Raw genomic sequence first — 19159 nt, 5'->3', positions numbered from 1 at the left:
ATATAACGTATTCATATTTTGTGGCACAGTACTGTTGTTTTCTGTCCATCTTTGTGAATGTTAATTTTTACATTATTGTTAGATAGACAGATGGAACTTTATTGATCCCACAACGGGGAAATTTGTGTTACCACAGCTCAATTACAAGAAAAGAAAAGAAAAGTTAAATATGTCAAAAGAGAGGAGAAGAACATTATATACAGAGTTACGCACGTACAAAACACCATATATAAGTCACCAAATATACACAGTTGGCAATTATGGGTGGAGGGTTGGAGGTATTTTGATAAATAAATAAGTAAATAAATAATAAATATGTGTGCGTAAAGTGGGGGGAGGTGACAGAGGAGGTAAAGGTGTCTGAGGGACTCTCAGCGTCAGGAAGCGTTGTGGAGCCTCGCTGCTGTTGGGATGAGCAGCAGTGAGACTCGCCGTTGTCATTGAGAGAGACTGGGATGATGGCCGCGCTGCTGCTGTGGGGATATCAAACACGCATCTTTTCTTAAGACAATTTGTAGGCAGAACAACTCTGCAGCAACAATTTGTATTCTGACACACAATTATCCCTCAACAATTAAAGTGTCATCCTGCGTGTTGAACATTGCAATAGGCACACATTTTCAGTTGCTAACACCTCCCTACACTGGACACTCGGAGTGACTTTTGTGTCATTTGTAACCCATTTCTCCCACGACATTGCCCACTGACGGTTGTGGATGGGGGGAGAAATTCCATGGTAGGAAGCTCTAAAGCTGATGAACGTTCTCCAGTGGATTCTAAATTCGGCACCCACTGTTTTCAAAGGTAACGCGCAGACTCCTTTCAGTTCAGCTGGAGGCTGGGGATGCCTTTTTATTTTCACGTTCATTTATGGAGTGGGGGTGTGGCTCAGAGGCAGAGTGGCCGTCTAGCAACCAAAGGGTCGCTGGTTCAATCCTCGTTTCCCCCGGTGACCATGTCCAAGTGTGTTTGAGGAAGATACTCAGCCCCTAATTGCTCCTGATGGCCCTGCGATGGACTGGCGACCCATCCGGGGTGAACCCCGCCTCTCGCCCAATGTCAGCTGGGATAGGCTCCACCCCCCCGCGAATTGCATTGCCCTTTCAGTATATTGATCAGTGCAAAAAACAAAACAAAACAGGTTTAACCACTGTCAAGTATTTTCTGATTAATAAATCCTTTTGATATGATCAATGAAGGCATAAACACTTGACTTTGTCCAGCACGTGAACCCTTTTACTAAACGTGTTGCTCAGGAGAAAAGCACCGCACAGACGAGCCAGGTCAGGATGGCACCGCCGACACCAAACACAGACTCTCTCCTCAGTTTTTAATGAAGCCGGTCTTTGGAGGACCTTGAGAGCAGCCACCTCTCCCTTCCAGAAGATAAACCATTGATACCCAATATGACCTTGGTGTTGAAGAAGACAATGTCAGTGGGTGGGGGTCCTAAGTCAGGAGCACAGACAAGGTCAAACACCCCATTTGACATTTATGCGTTGCTAAATTACATTACAAATCATAATCCTGATCTAAAAATGAGAGAAAATCAATTACCTTTCATGGGAAATGAATGAATGTACAATAATTGCTTCTGTCCACACAAATCCACATACTAGTTAAAGAGACAACATCGAAAAACGTCAACATGAAATCAGAGACGAAAAAAAAAAAACCTGATGGACTTAACATTCATCGCGGAAATTGCAATAATTATGTAAGAAAAGTAATTATGTAAGAATCGGGCACCACTTAATATGGTTATGACATCCTGTAATCATTTAAATAGTCATCAGCAATTTCCATTTAACACTGAAATGTATCAATAAATGACACACATTATTATTGTCATCATCACACATGTCATCACGATACAACATGCAACATCTAGTATTAACCGAAGCGGGAAATGGACCGAAAATTGGTGAAAAGTTCAAACTGGGAACACTTGAGACCAAGGTCCTTTGTCTGGGAAGTTTTGTGACATCCCAAAGCTCGTCGCCTCTCTAAAATAAAACCACAGCATTAGTTATATATTGATGATAACTGGTTTATTAGACTACAAATACTACCAATGATCAAAATATAAGGGTTACAGTATAGATACTTGAGCTAATGCTAGGTTCCTGGCTTGGTGGTTGGTTAGTTGCTGATGCTAACAGTTTCAGCTACAAACATAAAAATAAGTCTAAGCCCCGCCCAGCCCGGCGGTGCGTCACGGCTTGGTGTCAGGTTTCCACACCAAGGAGTTTGTTTAAAAAGTAGTTTTGTTGCTAGGTAGGTCTTCACTTGGTTGGGATGTATTTATTTATTTTTATTTAATTCAGAGATTATATCCTGATTATGAGCGAGATTTTTTTCCCGTCACTTGTGCCCGTTCCCCACCCCCACCCCTCGGCGGGGTTATAGCCCGCCTCCTCTCCTTTCTCCCCGGCAGCCTCCGCCTCTCTTGCCTGGTCTGTCATCCACACCGCTGTTGTTGCAGCCATTTTACCGTGGAACGTCGGCGTAGCGGCGACCGGAGGATGCCGAGACAGCGCGGTTGAGAGGTAATTCCGCTGTTTTTGTGGTGTTACTTTCAGCAGTTTCTGTAACCTTCATGTGCCCGAGTCGGCATAAGCGACGGGTTAACATGTGGGGAGCTGAGGGCCAGTCTGGCCGGAGGGGTTGAGGGTGCCTCAACAACTAACGCTGGCCGCTCAGACAGAGGAGAGATCGGTGTGACTGTTTGGCTAGTAGCGCTTTGGCAGTTAGCAGTTAACAGTTTTCCTCGTGAGGGGGGAAAAATGGCGGCGTATTTTGTCAAACCACAGAAAGTTGTAAATGAGCTCCACAGCGGTGAGTACGTGACTCGAAAGGAGACCAGAGTTTGAGGTCCTTGGATAGCTGTGACAAATTCCACCGACTCTTCATCAGCCCCGTCGGATAGGGGGCGCCCTAGAGCCACACGTTGACGCAGGGTTTGCGCACGTTTTATCGCGTCACTTGCACATGCTAGTCTTGTTCTTACATCCACTGTAGTGGTACGGTTCTGAGTTTCATTGTTCTTACTAATCGTATGGACCAGCTACTCCCAGATTCAACGTAAATGTAAGCCACTGCATTGTTTCTTTAAAGTGGTAAAGGGTTAGTTTGAGGGTTTCACGCGTTACCCTGCGAGGCGGCTGGCATTACGAGATTAAGTCCAGAGGAACCATCTTGTCAGGCTTCAAGTTGTACGTTTGTGCCCAGACCACCAGCAGTCCACACCAAGCACCATCCTCGGTAGTAGGCGTGGGTCATAATTTTTTACATATTTTAGGGTTGATACTCCTTCAGAAATTCAAGTTCAGCTGACCTGGAATGACATCTTACCAAGTACCCCATGTGGTCATCGGGGCGCATCGGCATCTGGGGCTCCACTGCTGAATCTTGTCGTTGTGACGGCTTTTACAAGCTTCTTGCCAGGGGCCAGCTGAAGCTGAATGTTCCCAATAATATGCAGTCAAAACGAGGCTGAACAATTGCCACGTCCCTGCTCGTCTGTGGAGCTTCTGTTACCCCAATTGGTCTCCAGATTTCATAACAAGACAAGATTAGCTTATTTTACTGATATGTCAAAAGGGCTCACAACAGGTTCAGCTGGTGGACATTTTAGAACCCCCTCTGCTGGATAGCGAGGAGCCTTCTTCAAAATTGTCTGAGCCCATAAAGTTGGTATGCAAACTCTTCATCCCAACCTTCGAGAAAACGTCAAAACCTGAAATAAGAAGTCACAGCCCCTTTTTGAAATATAAAATCTTCTGGAAGTTCTGGGACTGCTTGTGACTTGTTTTGACGTCTTGCTTTTAGCTTTGCTGTTGGGAGCTGCAGTGCAGTAAAAATGTCTGTTAGAACATTCAAAGAACGCAGTTCCTGGGTACCAGGCAGAACTGCCTATTTTGATGAATGCGGTATTGGTGAGATACCAGTGAGAACCATGAAACAAGCATTGGGTAATTCTGACGATCCCTGAAGAGAATCGTGTCATGGCCTCTACAGCAATATTAGAAATGGAGAGGAATTCCAACGTGACAAAAGAGTACAGAGTGCCACAGAAGGCTTTTCTCAATGGGTAAGATTTTTCACCCTCTTACCAACTGGCTTTGGCAGGAGTTGTTAAGTGTGATGATGTGATTGGTTGGTTGAATTTAGCCCGTGACAGATGATGATGATGATGATGATGATAGATTTCAACCAATTAACAAGAACGTTTTGGAAATGTTGTGGTGTCTAATTTCTGAAGTAAAAGGGTAATTTTTTTCTTATTATGACTTGTTGGTATCGTGACTATTTTCTCTCTAGCACTTCGATTTAAAGTGACTGTGCTTGAGGACTGCTGATACTCAAACCTCCTTGAGTGTGCCTCCTTTAACAGACACGTTACAAGGAGGACCTACTGCCTGGTCTGGAATGTGTATTCTTCCAAAAAAAAAAAAAAAAAACTGGATGTGAGAACTTTTGACCCCAATAGATTTGTAGTCTGACGGGCCAACCTGTGTTCATTCCCATCGGCAGAGTAACACATGTTTTGTGATTCCAATAGAAAGCTGTTTCTCACTGAATGACCACAGAATTAGACTCAATTAGAAATGAGATAACGATGGAAAATATTGTTTAAAAGGGGGTTGTCGTCAGAACCACATCCCCGTGCCCACTATGGTAGTATGAAAGGAGTTGTATTGTCAAGAGCTTCTGCAGGCTGCTTGGGCTTTGTACTTTGTAAAGACAATAAAGCTCTTTGGACTCAACTTTGCTTGAGTCCAGTGCTTATTTGAATTCTTATCTCCTCCATCATTAGAACCTAGTTGTCTCGAACTCTGAATCTTTGACTGAGAAAGAAGGTGTTGAGGTTCGGTCTCCTTCTGGCCCCTGACTGGGCATCGCAGCCTTGCCTGAAAATCCACATCAATGTCCAGCCTTTGGAAGGCACTTTCCATGGGCAAGTTGTCAGGTCGTTCTGTGCCGTCTGAGTCAGGTTGGTTTAGCTGAGTTTCCTGTAGAACATTCCACTGTTTACATGCTTGAGTGTATTCTGACAAACGACCTGACATGCACTCTTGCATTACATCCCTACATTCTATGTCAGTTTTCCTCTGGAATTCCACTGAAACAGATGCTGTTGGTGTTGTGGTCTATTTTGAGAGTAAACAATTGGCCATAGGGTAGCAGTTCCAGTCAACATTCCTTGCCCCCTTTGCTTTCTTGCTTTGTGTTTGGTGCTGTTGATGAAGTCCCCCACCCCCTGCACTACTTCAAACATCAACCTTTGCAATAGCTGGCTAATGGCAACTTTCATGTTGAAAATGGCAAGTTTTGACAAAGATTATGACTACAAAAAAATGGGCTTGTACCAGAGATGAAAAAATCCAGGCCTGAGCCAGTAGATTAGTCAGAGCCCTTCGCCCACATTCTTCAAAGGTAAGTGTTAGCATCAAGAAATATCAAAGACCCTGGAGATGACCAAAGTTCAGCGCAAAAAGTTTATAGCTGTAGGATGAATCCAGAGTCTGTATCCTGGAACAAGACTGACCTTAGGGTGTACAAAAGGAGGACTAAAACTGCCTGTGTCCACCTTTTGGCAGAGATCAGAAAATTCTGATTCTGTTCTGCAGTGAATATTGGTAAAGACAATGAGTTGCTTTTGCTGTTGCATGTTTGCCCACCGGTTATGGAAAAGGTTTCACTTACAAAGTGCGGTCTATTATAATGTTCCCTGACACCATTTGACAAGGGCACCCTTGCTGCACCCTGGACTGGGTCCTACCTGCCGGCACTTTCTTCGATCATTCTTGACGAGCGTTAACTTGAAGTTGCTTACAATAATTACTTCGGTGTAGGGATCTTTTTGCCAAAGTAAAAGTTGCAAAGTGTCTTTTTTTTAAAATATATATATATATATATATTCTTCCAAATGGCTCAAAATCCTCTTTCATCTTGTTTTAGTTTGCAATAGGAACCCATCTAATTGGCATTCACTGCTGGGTTATACTTTTTTTTATCCAATCAGCATTGGCGGGAACACCAAACCTGTGTGAACAACGTGCTGCTTCCAATCCCAGATCTATGCAAGCAGTCAGACTTCAATTATTAATTATTTACATGGAGGCAATCAAAGCATGTTACCTCTGCTGGTACCTTTTTGAAAAATAAAGCTGGAGCAAAAAGTAGAACAGATGGATCGTCGCTGCATTCACTGCAGCTACTGAGGATGTGATATGGAACCATAAGAAAGAAAACCATTCCTAAACAACCAGAGGTTTGACATGCATGTAAATGCAGTTTCTAATGGTTCTAGGATGAAGCAAAAGTTTGCTTTTGTTTGTAGTTTCTCAGTGCAAGCACATGGTGAGAGAGTGGAGGAACTAGCACAGTGGCATCAACTACTGGCAGCAAAGTAACGTAGCAAGTATGTTACTTTTTCCTGCTCATTCTGGTAATGTTTTCTATCTCTTTAATGTACATATTAAAATGAACACAGCACTGATCCAAAAAACTCAAACCAAACCTGGGTAGTTAAATCGTAATGGTTACTAAATATATAATATCCTTCTCCTTTTTAGACCCGTGCTTCTAAGTCAGTTAGCCTTGCCTCTAACGTTCAACAACTACATTAATCATGAATCAGCCTCTTTGAAGGAGGAAGCAGGATAGCTGAACATAACCCTGGTGTGTGTGTGTGTGTGTGTGTGTGTGTATGTATATGTGTGTGTGTATATACAGACATAGATAGAGATATAGATATATATCTAGAGATAGATATATCTATCTCTATATATCTATCTATCTATATCTCTATCTATATCGATATCTATCTATATCGATATCTATATCGATATCGATATAGATGTATCGATATATATTGATATCTATATCTATAGATATATTGATATAGATATATAATCAGGGTGAAGCAAATCTTTTGAGTTCGCAAAAAAGAAAAAAATGAATTGGGCACATCCACCATCAAGTGGTTGGAGTGGATAAACTGTACTAGTTTTGTCGGAAGATGGCGGTGTAGGTAACATGACGACAAGCTTTAAAAACATGTTGTAGAGGTTACAAACTGGAAACAAACAAGTCACCTCCCCAACATGCACATTTTTTTTTCATGGGTGTGACCAAAGAATGTGTTCATCTCATTAGTCCATGTGTACCCATTGTTGTTACCAGCCATGTTTTCCCGCATTATGGGGAAACCAAAAAGCTCCCGTCAACAGAAGCAACAGTCTCATGAGTTCAAGACTTATTCCATATTAAGTCCCCAGTATGCCCTGGTACAGGTGGCTCCAGACCAGCCCTCCATTTTAAGGGACTTAGCAGCCCTAGTGAGATCAATGAAGCCTGTTTGGGCTGGTGGTGATGAGGCTCGCCAAGCTGTGTCACTGCCTCCTTCCAATCATATGCTAGGAAAAAAAAGGGGATCAAACCTGGCTGAGCTCAGGTCAGGTTTTTGTTGAGGTCAAACTTGTACTTTTTAAATGCAAAAAAGTACACGTTTATTTAAACAGAGGTATGGATTAAATATGTTATATGTATTTGTGTTTTACTTGCTGCACAACCAGTTATCCCTGAGGGGAAGCAAGTAAAGTGGAAGTAGCAGGGGCAAGCATTCGACTGGAACCATTTTAAAAATAGAGAACCTGTAAATTCAAATTTAATCCAAAAAAAAAAGTTTTTATAATTTGAATGGATCAAATTAAAGTGTGGTAGAGTGTGAATGCTATAATTTTAGAGAAAGACACACCAGTGTACTTCAGATTGTCATTTCCTCTTTACCCTGCCCAGGAAAGTGAGCTCCGGTGGTTGATGCTGATTGGTATGGATACAGCAGTCTTGTTGAAGCTCAAATCCCTGTGTAGGGGCCGGGAGAGTTGAATAAGAATACGGCCAAATTTGTGGAAACTGCAGGAAAATTGACTTTAATTCTCCATTTGTATATTGAAATGGACATTGTAGAGTGAATAACGGAAATTCAACTGCGTCGCTACAAAACAGAAGTCCCTTGCCGATGACGATGATGATGTTCCCTTGACCAGAGTTGACAGTCTGGTCTCCAGGTGTTTCCTCTACCTTCATGGTGAGTGTTGAAGTTGTCTTCTGTAAAAATTAGTTCTTAAAGGCAGGAAAAATGAAAATATTTCCAAGTCCTGTGCAGATCCAACAACTGGAGAATCTTTTGATCAAAGTCCTTGACATAATCCTCTGTATGGTGGTCCTTTTGACCACTGAGATTTCAGATCCTCAAACATTACCTTTTTTATAGTCAACTTTCTCTCTCTCTGCCCCACACAGAGCATATCACTAGTCATTTACATCCAGCATAAGAGTACTCTTACAAAGAAATCCTCTTTAAATAATTTGGTCAAGTTACAATCATTTGATACAGTTTACAAAGTACATTGAGTAGGTGTATGTCCAACATTTCATTCTACATTTTTCACAAAACTCACTTTGCTTCGGCATAATGTGTAAAATACAGTGAGTTCAGCGCACAACAGCTGTTGCAGGTATTTAGTAAAGGTGTCGGTTGTATTGTACATAGTAGAGAATAGGCGACCCCCTACCAAGTTCCCAAACTCCTATTAAACGTTGAAGGCCAATTTAATCTTCCTTGGAGAAAACAGTCATGATCCATTGATGAGTTGATGACCAATCAGAACAAGCCTAATGAAACTGTGCTAGGATGTCTTTTCATGATAACGTTTAATATGTTTTATTCTTTTTCATGGTCATATCTGAACTGTATGAAGCTTGCGGATGTGTTTATAAGTAGTCGTATTGGTACCATATCATGTAGCGAATCCTGTTAAGCATTGAGTAAGACGAGATGTTTGGGTGTTGACCCCTTGACCTGTTGGGCAACGGAAGATAAAATCAGAAGCTGCCCAAAAATAGGATTTCCATGTGTGGAGCGAGTTTGAAAGTAAACCAGAGGTAGCCAAGTATAAAAGGGAGACACAAACTTGTAACCATCGTTTTACGGCCACACATGCCTGGTGGAAAAACCCGGTACCGTATTAATAAATACCTCCTGAATACAGAACACTCGTCCATCTCTTCTTATTTGTTCAACCGTCACAAAAAGTCTTGCTTTCAAACTGCATCTGGAATACCCAAAGCCATAGCCTCATCAGCTTTTCTGCATTTTGATAACCCTCAGCCTTCACTGGATGAGCAGATCTTGAGGAAGCTGTGCACATGAATCCAGGAGCTGAAGCATTCAGCTAGTTCCCAGTGAGCATGTTTTGAATGGACACCACTATTTTTAATCAACGCAATTGTCTTCACAAAGATGTATCTGTGTTTTCTCCATGTGTGATCAGGTGTCCTTCAATGCGAAAACACTCTCTTTTCTGTCTGTGATTGAATGTTGGGTTGTGTGTTTCCTAAACTTGAGCGCCTACAATCAACGCATGTAGACATAGCTGGAAGACTGAAGCTGCTGCTCCTTTATCATGAACTGAAGCCTGAACTTGTATTTTGCTCCATCAATCATTTATCTCCACGACCACGGAAATGAAACCAGCTAGCCTATCATAAAGATGTCTATGTGGAACCCCGTCTGTACCCCCTATCATCCTTCACAGTCCACCCCTCCCCCTTATCACTGCCTGCCAAGGGAGGAAACTGCAAATGTAGAGAATCCCTGCAAGCGTCATACCGTCATTGGGAATCATGGGAAGTGAACTTGTTTGCGGTCACTCTGTGGATCTCTGGGTTTTATAAAAACAAATGTCCCCTTGTTGTTCATTTCCTTGTTGCCCATTTATTTTCTTCTATTTGTCATGTCTTTTTGTCATTCACCCTTTATTTGTCCACGCTTACCCTCATTTTCATGGAGAATTTATCAATAACCTTAGCTAGATATAGATCTGTTTTGGTATAAAAGCCATTCGACCGAAGACAATGAAGGCCAGGTAAAAGTGCTCGGTGAGAATCGATCTCTATCTTCAGTTTTCCTAACTTCAAGAATAGCTGATCCTTTCCCAGTCAAAAAGTCTGGAATATTCTTACTGGAATCTGAAAACTTGGTAATACAAAACTTTAAACAATTTCTGAACTTTCGTCAGTCCTGCTGGAAAAAGATTAATAAAAGATCATAAAGATTGGGGGGCAATAACCCCAAAATGTAGTGGGTGCCATCTTGGCACATATCTACCAAGTTTATTAAACTTGAAAATCAGCTAGTTTTTGTTTGGCATTGATTTAAGAACCCTCTTGGTGGTTAAAAATGAAAATATCAGCTTCAAGCATCTTTGAGTGGGTCCTTTTAACTGTGGTATTGCAACATCAGGTCTGTTGACACAGAACACTTAAAAGTTGCCTAAAAGGAATTAAAAACAGTATTAAACAAGCAGCAATGATCACTCAATTTGTGCCTCGGACTTGCTCAACTGAAAATCTTTTTTTTTCTGGGCAGGACAAATGAACATGGCTGGTGCGGAGCGGGGTTCCATGGTAGGCCGGCCGTTGGCTTATGCCAATGAGGAACGAAGGGCAGTTCACTCCTGGTCAAGGATCTCCTCAGCTGGGCACAACGTCCTCCTGGATGCCCTAAAGATCCTCAGCCCAATGTCTCGTGACCTCTCAAGCACAGAGGACCTGGTCACCTTTTTACAGGAGCTGAGCGAGGAGGGCCACAAGCCCACGGTGCTTCGCAGTAAGGATGTGTATGGCTACCGCTCCTCCACAAATGAACCTTTGACTGAAGACATGCTTAAGCCACCCAACAGGAATGTCAGACCCACTGCCAAGAGGAGGAGAAGGGTAAGGGTTAAGAGGAGGGAGGTGCACCCGTCCTGGAACACCTCTGATAGGAGCAACCCCAGGATCCAAGGGGTTCGACCTCCTGAGCTGTTGGTGGATCATAGTGCCATCATCTGCAGCAGAACACCTGTTCGAACTGTAGAGATGTCCCAGTCACTCCAGGTGCAGCCCTACCTCAGACTCACCAACATCAAAGGTCTGTCAGGTTGCCACACGGCCAGACTCCAGATCCACACTAATTGGGACTCATCCTGTGAGGTACCATTACCCGTCTTTCCACAGCAACAGCACCCTCCAACACTTTCAGGAATACCTTTACAGCCTTCCCAGAATGGTGGTGGGGCCCCCACCAAAGCTGTGGCCTTGTTCAGCCAGAAGAGCCTGTCATGTCCTGTCCGACTGGATGGTGCCCTCATCGGAGATTCTGCGCCGGTCTTCTACGCTAATGGCCGTGCTTTTCCACAGACTCACACAGAGCTGACCAGCAATGGCTGGAGGAGCAACGGCCTCAACCGGGATGGAAGGCGACCTAAAGAACTGAACAACCAAACCTGGCAGAGAAATGGCTGGAAAGACAAGAACAGTTTTAGATGTAAAGTGGTAAAAGTGGACGACTCTCGCTCAGTGGATGAGGCCCGCAGGAAAGCTCAGAAAGTCCTACAGGTTAACCTGTCTCCAGTAATTCAGATCCAACCTCTCAACCATGTGCTGAGAGACTTCAGATACCAGAATAAGTGACTACCCCCCAGTCTCCACCATTCATCCCTTCACACTCTCACACACACACACATCCTGTCCTTTAGGTGTTTGTGTTAGTGTTGCCTCTACCTGACTACCAGTGTTCGTAGCAGACTACTTTCATGGGCCTCTGTGACCCCTGCTTGGTGTTGACGGTGGAGCAGGTTGTCTGTGAAAATTCTGGTTCCTGGTGAGCTTTTGTGTTTGAAAGGCATTGGGTGTTAGAGGTTGATTTTCCTAGCAGGCTGGGAAATGATTATAGGCCATATGCCATTTTCACTGTCTACGTGAGTGTATTCCACACATCAACCAACCACTCCTCTGCTTTGGATGGGTGTTACCTGGTGGTGCTGCTGCTGAACGGTGCACAACTTCCATTGTGGCCACCAGGTCAAAGGTTAATTTTCTGATCCTCAGCAACAGACTCATTGACCATTATTATTATTATTATTATCTGCTGTTAATGAGAGGTGCTCATAGTGTTTTAAAAAATAATGTATAGCACCATGACATGGAACATCAAACTTTCCAATTTGAAAGAAATGGAAATGTAAGTTGTTGGAGGATGATCCCACTGGAGCGACTGGTGAATGAACAGCGTGCTTTCCCATGTCTGCGGGCCAACAAGCAGATGTGGTGGTTGGTTGTTTCTAGCACAACAAATGACCTAAAGGATGCAAAGAAGTATTTAGTTTGTCTTCCTTTGTTGTATTTGTGTTGGTTCCACTGGAAAGGAGGGTTCTGGGAGTGCGTACAGGATTCAAAGGCCTTTTAGTTGTAGAGTTTCTTCTCTGAGCGTAAAGCTATTCCCTCAGACCTCTTCGGTTCGTTGATGCGGCCCCCGACCGGCTCCACAGTTTGATGACATCTGTGCCATTGACGACTCATCAGTCCAATTCCAATCATATCGATTCCCTTATCCTGATCCGTTTTTTTGTTTGTTTTTTGTGGTGGTGGGGAAATATTTCAGTCAATAGAATATTTGTACAGAATTTGATTACCTTTTTAGGTTTTGTTTATCAAAAAAATCTGAGCCTGCCTGCGTGGCACCAATAACAAGGGATATTAATGTAACTCAAGTAATGGACTTGCTGCGTGGTTTCAAGAGGTGGCGCAGCGTCATGTTGCGTAAACGGATGTCGTACTGTGTTTCCACCCCATCACCAAGAAATGGAAATACCAAGTAATACCCTTAAATAAGGATTTTACAGATAGGACAACTAGCACTGTCAGCACTAGGATGTAGCTGCCACAGCTCGTTTCTTGCCCTGTTTATGAGCCCCTATTAGAAGCTTCCAGCAGTGTTGTTGCGTGGCTCTGACATCATTGATTGCAATGCCCACCTGTCAAAAACATGCCAGCATTGATCAGAGCAATCGATAAGCCTGGAGCCATACAGTTCTCTTGGATCAGACTATCTGGAACCCCCCCCCATCCCTTTACATCCCCACTACCGGGGCGTTGAAAAAACAAACACCACCTCTCACTGATGTCAATTTACTTTTTCTCCAGTAAGATTCCATCAGTTGCTATCTAGATGGTGGACATCTGTTTGGCTGATTTTTAGAATTGTGACTGGTTACAGGTATTAACCAGAGCTGCGGGTCCGTCTGTATCCAGGCCAGTTTTGAAAACTGCAGTATCGGTTTACTTGAGGACAGGCCCCTCTCCGACGAAGAGAAATCCCACACTCATGACGCATTTGTGCTCTGCTCTGTCAATGGAGAGAATCACCCAACAAAATTGTTTTTATTTTTCAGCTGTGATCAGATGGTGTTTCACCATAATAAAAATGCACTTTGAGAATGTTACAGTGCTTCATTTTCATCTTTCTGACCATGAAAGCTGTTAACACCTTGGATTTCCTAAGACATCAAGACAGTACTTCAAATCTCTAAAATTTGGTTTGACTTTCTGTAAATCCACACTGGTTTCTAACGCGGGTGCTAACTCTGCGATGTTGGTGCTGACTTAAACGACTGGCGCAAGAATGTTGGGGGGTTTTTGGGGTATCCTTTTTTATTTTCCTTCTAGTTCAGATTGGAAATTTTGAGCATTTAAAGCAGTGACTTCCTGTGAGCTTGTCTGAGACTGAAGGTGCTGCTGCCCCTCGCGGGTTGGAATGAGCAGGCCAAACTGCCTTGTGTGCTTTCCAAAGGTTTATACTGTGGTGAGGCAAACACCTGAGTTCGCTTTCATTTGCAAACATCTCCATTTTCATGTTTTCACTCGTGAGAAGTACACAAATGTGTGTATTTCCCTTTTTTGTTGTCTGAACAGAACCGCATTTGATGAGATGACGACATCACTGCGGTTCATTCTTGACCTCGGAAATCCTACTTGAATAAAAAAAAAAAAAGCTTAATTCATAATACGCTCACTCGTGAGCTGAATTTAAATCAAGAATATTTGTGTGTCAGGCTTCAGTTGTTCTTGAAGTTCCCTTTTCAAAATTATGCATTAACTCTAGCAAATGTTAGGATCCAGGTGAAGTGGAGCTCAAACACTTCCACGTCAGAAAATGAAGTGATTTTTATTATTTCAGAATCAACTATAAATTGCAAAATACAGCTGAATTTCCAAACATCCATTTTATGTTCTAAGAAGTCCAGAGGCTGGTTTTGACATCCATGCGCTACTCTCAAGTTTGCAATGTGTTCCCCTGCTCAGATTTGAGACCACACCAGTGTTCAGTGGTCGACTTTCCATGTCTCAGTTTTAGTGAGTTTAATGTCGAGGAGAGCCTGCATCGCCGTGCCCCTCCTGTCAGTGTGTAGGCAGCCATGTTCATCCCCTCCAATGATTCCCTTTTCTATATCTTATTTTTGTTAGTCTGGTTTGTGAAACACTTGTATAATATTGTATTTCCTACATGAGCTTTGAAAACTTTTTTTTTTTTTTGTTCAATAAAACTGAAATGAAAAATAGTCTGAAAGTTTTTTCCCGCCGCTGGGTGACTGCGTACCCAGACGTGGTCGACGTGGTCGACGCAGCCCTGACGGCCCCTGAGAGGTTCAGTTGAACTGAAACGGGATCTGGTTGTTAATTTCCTGTCAAACTGGTTTTGACTCCATCGTCAAATTATCTGATAAATTATTCCTACCATCACTCGTTGACAAGTACATTTACTTAGACTCTACTAAAAACTGCTACGTGTCCTATGGTTCTTGTGTAGTACTAATACCTGGTACCTTCTTTTTTTGTGGAAGTGCTAGGTCACATGACATGGAAGTTTATTTGGGAAAAGAAACGATCTGTTGTTAATTGAAATATCAATAGAAAATACAGGTAAGAGGCATTAAAGTGTCATGAAAAAAAAGTTGTTTCTTCTTTGTCCAATCTAGCGAGAATATTTGCTACTGGTCAGGAGTCACTTGGTCACATGACATGAAAGCAAGTCAACCTTTTGTATGAAAACATAAGTTGGAGGGAGCAGAGTCTATTAGTAACTTTCTATAGCTTTGGAGCTGTTAGGTCACATGACGTGGAGTCGGTTGAAAGGAAATATTTTTTCAGGGTGAATATTTTTTTAAAAGATTTAGTAAAAATAAAAACAGGTTAAACCAGTTTAAAGTGGAGAGAGCAGCTTTTTTTCAAAATACTGTAACTAAAAATATAGATGATAAAAACAATCACTCATAATCTATTAATCTATCATGTAAAAATGTGTCATATTTCTCATGTTGGCTTGAGGAGGCTGCATTATTCCTTTAGTTAGGTGCTAATAATGAACCCGCTGGGCTTCCTTCTCTGCTGAATCAGTGAATGGACAGAGTTGTTGATGCGTTATTGTTCTGTTGATGAACTGAAGTCTGAATTTGAACGTGTGTAACCGAGGGGGCCCCCCCCCACCACGCCACAGCTCTACTGCGGGGGGGGGGGATGCAGCCAGGAGAGGCTCTGAAGCTCTAGAACAGGAACTGCTTCTGCAGCTCGCACACTTTTGACTCGCGCCGTGACGCTTGGACACTGGAACTGGGAGTGCCAGTAAAAAAATTCCTGTGAGAGATGAGCTTTGAAAACAAGTCACAAAAACTATAAATATTGTGGTTGGAATCATTTTGCCACGAACGTGTTTTAAGGTCATTCTTGACTCCCAGTGGACATCTAAAGAAATTCCCTCAAGGTGTTCCGGAGACTTCTATGTGAGGTTATAGCAACCTTGACCTTTGGCCTATGACTACCAAAATCTTTTCAGCTCATCCTCGAGCCCCAGCGAACAGTTGAGCCAAATTTAAAGAGATTCCCTCAGGCTTTCCTGACGTATCACTCGTGAGAACGGGACAGACGAACGGATGGATGGACCCAGTGAAGAGAGGCTGAGCCTGGAGGGGCTGCAGCTGCATTCTGGACGATTTGCAGGTGGGATAATGACGACTGTGAAGTCCCAAAATAACAGGGAGTTGTAGTAATCCGCTAGTGAGGCAACGAACGCGTGAAGTACTTTTACATATAAAGGAATTACAGGAATCTGTGGCTTGGGAATTGCTCTTAACTGATAACCGACTGAGCCTAACACTGAAACGCTTTCACCTTCCTCCAGCTTCCTGGCCAGATGTTTTTCAGTTTTCTTCTGACTGTGTAGCTCCTGAAATCACAACCCAGGAGAGGCTGCAGGGAATCAGCTTTTAGTAATCAGCATAAAATTGACAGCAATGTTTAATTTCTATATAATGTTTGCATGAAGTGCCATGTAGAGAGAAAACAGAACAGGCCCCAGGAGGGATCCCTGAGGGGCCCCAAGGCTGGCAGGGCAAGAATGGGAATATCCCATAATCAAGAGAGGATTTAAACCAGTAATGCATCATCAACCCAATGTTCAAGAGCTATCAAAACAATGTCCTCAACGCAGGTTAGTGATTTTCTTGGTATGAGGAATGGTTGCCAGTCCGAAATGACACGTTCTCGACTTTTTCTTTTTTTTTTGTTACACCAATTTTAATATAGAGAGGAGCTGATTTAAACACTCAACAACTCAGCTTTACTGAGCAAAAGATGGACAGTTGGCTGATTTGTCAGATCAATCAGATGGCCCATGTGACGGAGCGGCAGCACATACCCTTGTAGCATCGGGGTTGTCGTGGCGGAGGGGTTGGACAGAGGCCCTGGTTGGCCTGGCGGTGATTTTCTTGTTTAAAGCGGCTGTTGTTTCAGAGCTGTGAGACTACTGTGAGAGGTGGAGCAAGTGGAGAATGACACATCAGAGCCAACAGAGGGGCTCTTTAGTCTGTGTGTGTGTGTGTGTGTGTGTGTGTGTGTGTGTGTGTGTGTGTGTGTGTGTGTGTGTGTGTGTGTGTGTGTGTGTGATGGGGGGGGGGTACAATGTTCTCTAGACACTGGCACGGTTACTCCAAAAAAAGACTGACACACGCAGATGCTTTACCTCACCTTTACTTCTGCTTTCTGATTTGAGGTATTTTAAAAGTAAAGTTGTCTGTTAGAGATTCTACTTGTCCAGTGAGAGTTCAGCTCATGTATTAGCTTGGCAAGCTGGTACGTAATGGCCAACGAAAGCGATAACGTGTCTCATTTTCAGGTCGTGCAGATGGGTTTTAAAGCTACAAGAACGCGGTTCTGGTCTCAGATGGAGAGTTTCCTCCTTCCTTTGACTTGATGGTTACAGTGAAACCCGCTAAAGCAGCCGGGAGTCTCACCCTCCTGGCTGACTGTGTGGCTGTTCACGTTTACCGCTTAGATGTCAGATTCCAGTGTGAACTGGTCAGGGTCATCAAGTGATGAGCACGCACACACCGACAAACAGTGACAATTTAAATCACACACAGCACCGTGTCTTGTACACGTTCCGCTTGGTGGTAGCGCACATACAAGCTGGTTTGCGAACCACCAAAAAACACTAAAGAAAGGAGAAATATATGTTGACATATGAGCCTTCGTTGTACTTGTATTGAAGTATCACCCTGAAGACCGACGAGGTCTAACACCTCGCCGTCCCTCCACCAAAAAGCCTTCATTGAAACTGTCTTTCTGAGTTTGGTTTCATCAAGTGAATTTGTTACAGAGTGACATCAAAGTTGCGTGAATTCCAGTACCATCAATAACCAAAAACTCCAGATTTGGATTCCGTTTGCCTGCGGCGTGAATGTCGGCCATATTCCACAAGGCTGTTCCTTCTGCTGTTGGAGTCCATGGCCATGCCAACACCGCCTCCTCCAGAGTTGAGTTTGTCAAGCGGTTTGACTGATGTACACATTGCAAAAATGCTTTGGAAACTTGGAAAATCAGAAGACTCCACCTGTCCTAATTTGCATTTTGCCAACTCTGACCACAAGCTCGGTCATAAAACAGGTTGTTGTTCTGGGTGAAGTGCCTGTAAACGTGGATGAAGCATCAGCACAAGATGGTGTCAAACAAGGACGTCAGACAGCAGGTTGTGAAGCAGCAACTCCAGTTTAATGAGGTCTGCGGCGGCTGCTAACAGCTAGCCAGCAGGCAGCTGTGGAGGTCAGGGTCTCTGGTCTTCACTTCCCCCCCATTTTTTTTCTCTCTGCGGCGTCGACTCTCAGGCAAAACCATTTCCAAGCTGCTCTGCCTCTCAAGTCTTTGTGTGTTGGGGGAAGGGAGCTCAGCAGGCAGAAGGAAGCCGGAACAGCTTCCACGTCTGCTCGCTCTCCATTTTGGAACGGTTTACGTCGCCGTAGATTCTGTTCTAATCTGACGGGTCACTAACTGTCATAGCCAGACAGCAGAGGGGGGGAGGTCCAGTTTTTGTGGGTCTTGATTGTCAGCGGCGGGGAGGGAAGCTATTTAAAGTGAAGGTCTACAGAGAAAGAAAGCATGTAGGGGTTTTTGGTGCAAGCCAGCAGAATAACGATGATCTCTTTAACTGTGTGAAAACTGGAACCAAAGCGAAGAAGGAGAAGAAGAGAAAGGAAAGAAACTGCTAATAAGGGAGAGAAACATCAAACATGAGGCGAATGTGTTGAGCAAGGAAGCCACCCGTGCATGACATCATGTGTTTGGACTGAAACAGCAGCAAGGTCAGATGATGATGATGATGACGACGACGACGACGACGATGAGTCATTAATAGCATAAAACCAACTGAGATATTTCTCTTTCTTAAGAAAACCACTGAGCCCATCAGGTGTAGCATCTATTATATTATTGATACTAATCACTGCACCGCGGGGGGAAGTTGCTCATTATTATCCGTCAATCTCTCCGTAGTTTGAAACACGATTGGTCGATTACTTTGAACCAAACAGGAATATCCCGGCGACTGCGTGGATTATAACCAGGATAAACAATAGAATATCCTTACAATGAAAATACTTCGTAATTACGCGGCGCTCCAGAAAAGGCCAGAGGTGTTGGATGAGGCCAGTTCACGTCAAACTGGGAAAACAGTGTGTTAAAGCCCGACTGCTGCTCCTGAATTTTTGAGTTTAAGAAACCGGAGCTTTTGTCCCTTTTGGAATCCCAGCTAGCCAATCATTATCCTTGGATGTGATGACGCCGTTAAACCAGGGCTAACGGCTCGAAAACTATAATGGCGGCACAGTAGCGGTGAAAGCTGATGGACAGAGCTTCTGTTCGGCAGCATTGATTGTCGAGGGTGTCTCTTCACGTGGGACGAGCCTCCAGTGTTCTTCCCACTAAATCCAGGGAACGT

At 43.5% G+C, this 19159-nt stretch overlaps 1 protein-coding gene across 3 annotated transcripts; it reads left to right on the top strand.

The window, feature by feature from the left end:
- Positions 1-2260: 2260 nt before the first annotated feature.
- On the top strand, positions 2261-13337 carry ccdc71 (coiled-coil domain containing 71). 3 transcript variants are annotated; one of them, XM_086200183.1, is made up of 2 exons: positions 2261-2549; positions 10442-13337. In XM_086200183.1, exon 2 carries the CDS (start codon positions 10447-10449, stop codon positions 11524-11526), a length of 1080 nt encoding a protein of 359 aa, XP_086056309.1. In that variant the 5' UTR covers positions 2261-2549; positions 10442-10446; the 3' UTR covers positions 11527-13337. The 3 variants fall into 3 exon arrangements, with proteins under 3 accessions (XP_086056309.1, XP_086056308.1, XP_086056310.1); XM_086200182.1 differs by lacking the exon at positions 2261-2549 and adding an exon at positions 2708-2838; XM_086200184.1 differs by lacking the exon at positions 2261-2549 and adding an exon at positions 7931-8098.
- Positions 13338-19159: the final 5822 nt, after the last annotated feature.

Source organism: Aulostomus chinensis, chromosome 3 (assembly GCF_037954235.1).
Source record: "Aulostomus chinensis isolate RoL2024-O1b breed Wild chromosome 3, RoL_Achi_v1.0, whole genome shotgun sequence".
Lineage (NCBI taxonomy): Eukaryota > Metazoa > Chordata > Actinopteri > Syngnathiformes > Aulostomidae > Aulostomus > Aulostomus chinensis.
This window is presented reverse-complemented; position numbering and strand designations above follow the sequence as displayed.

Coding starts and splice junctions, on each gene's coding strand:
- ccdc71 (XM_086200182.1), top strand. CDS start 2,787: ATGGCGGCGTATTTTGTCAAACCACAGAAAGTTGTAAATGAGCTCCAC. Junction 2,839..10,441: donor TGTAAATGAGCTCCACAGCG/GTGAGTACGTGA, acceptor TTTTCTGGGCAG/GACAAATGAACATGGCTGGT.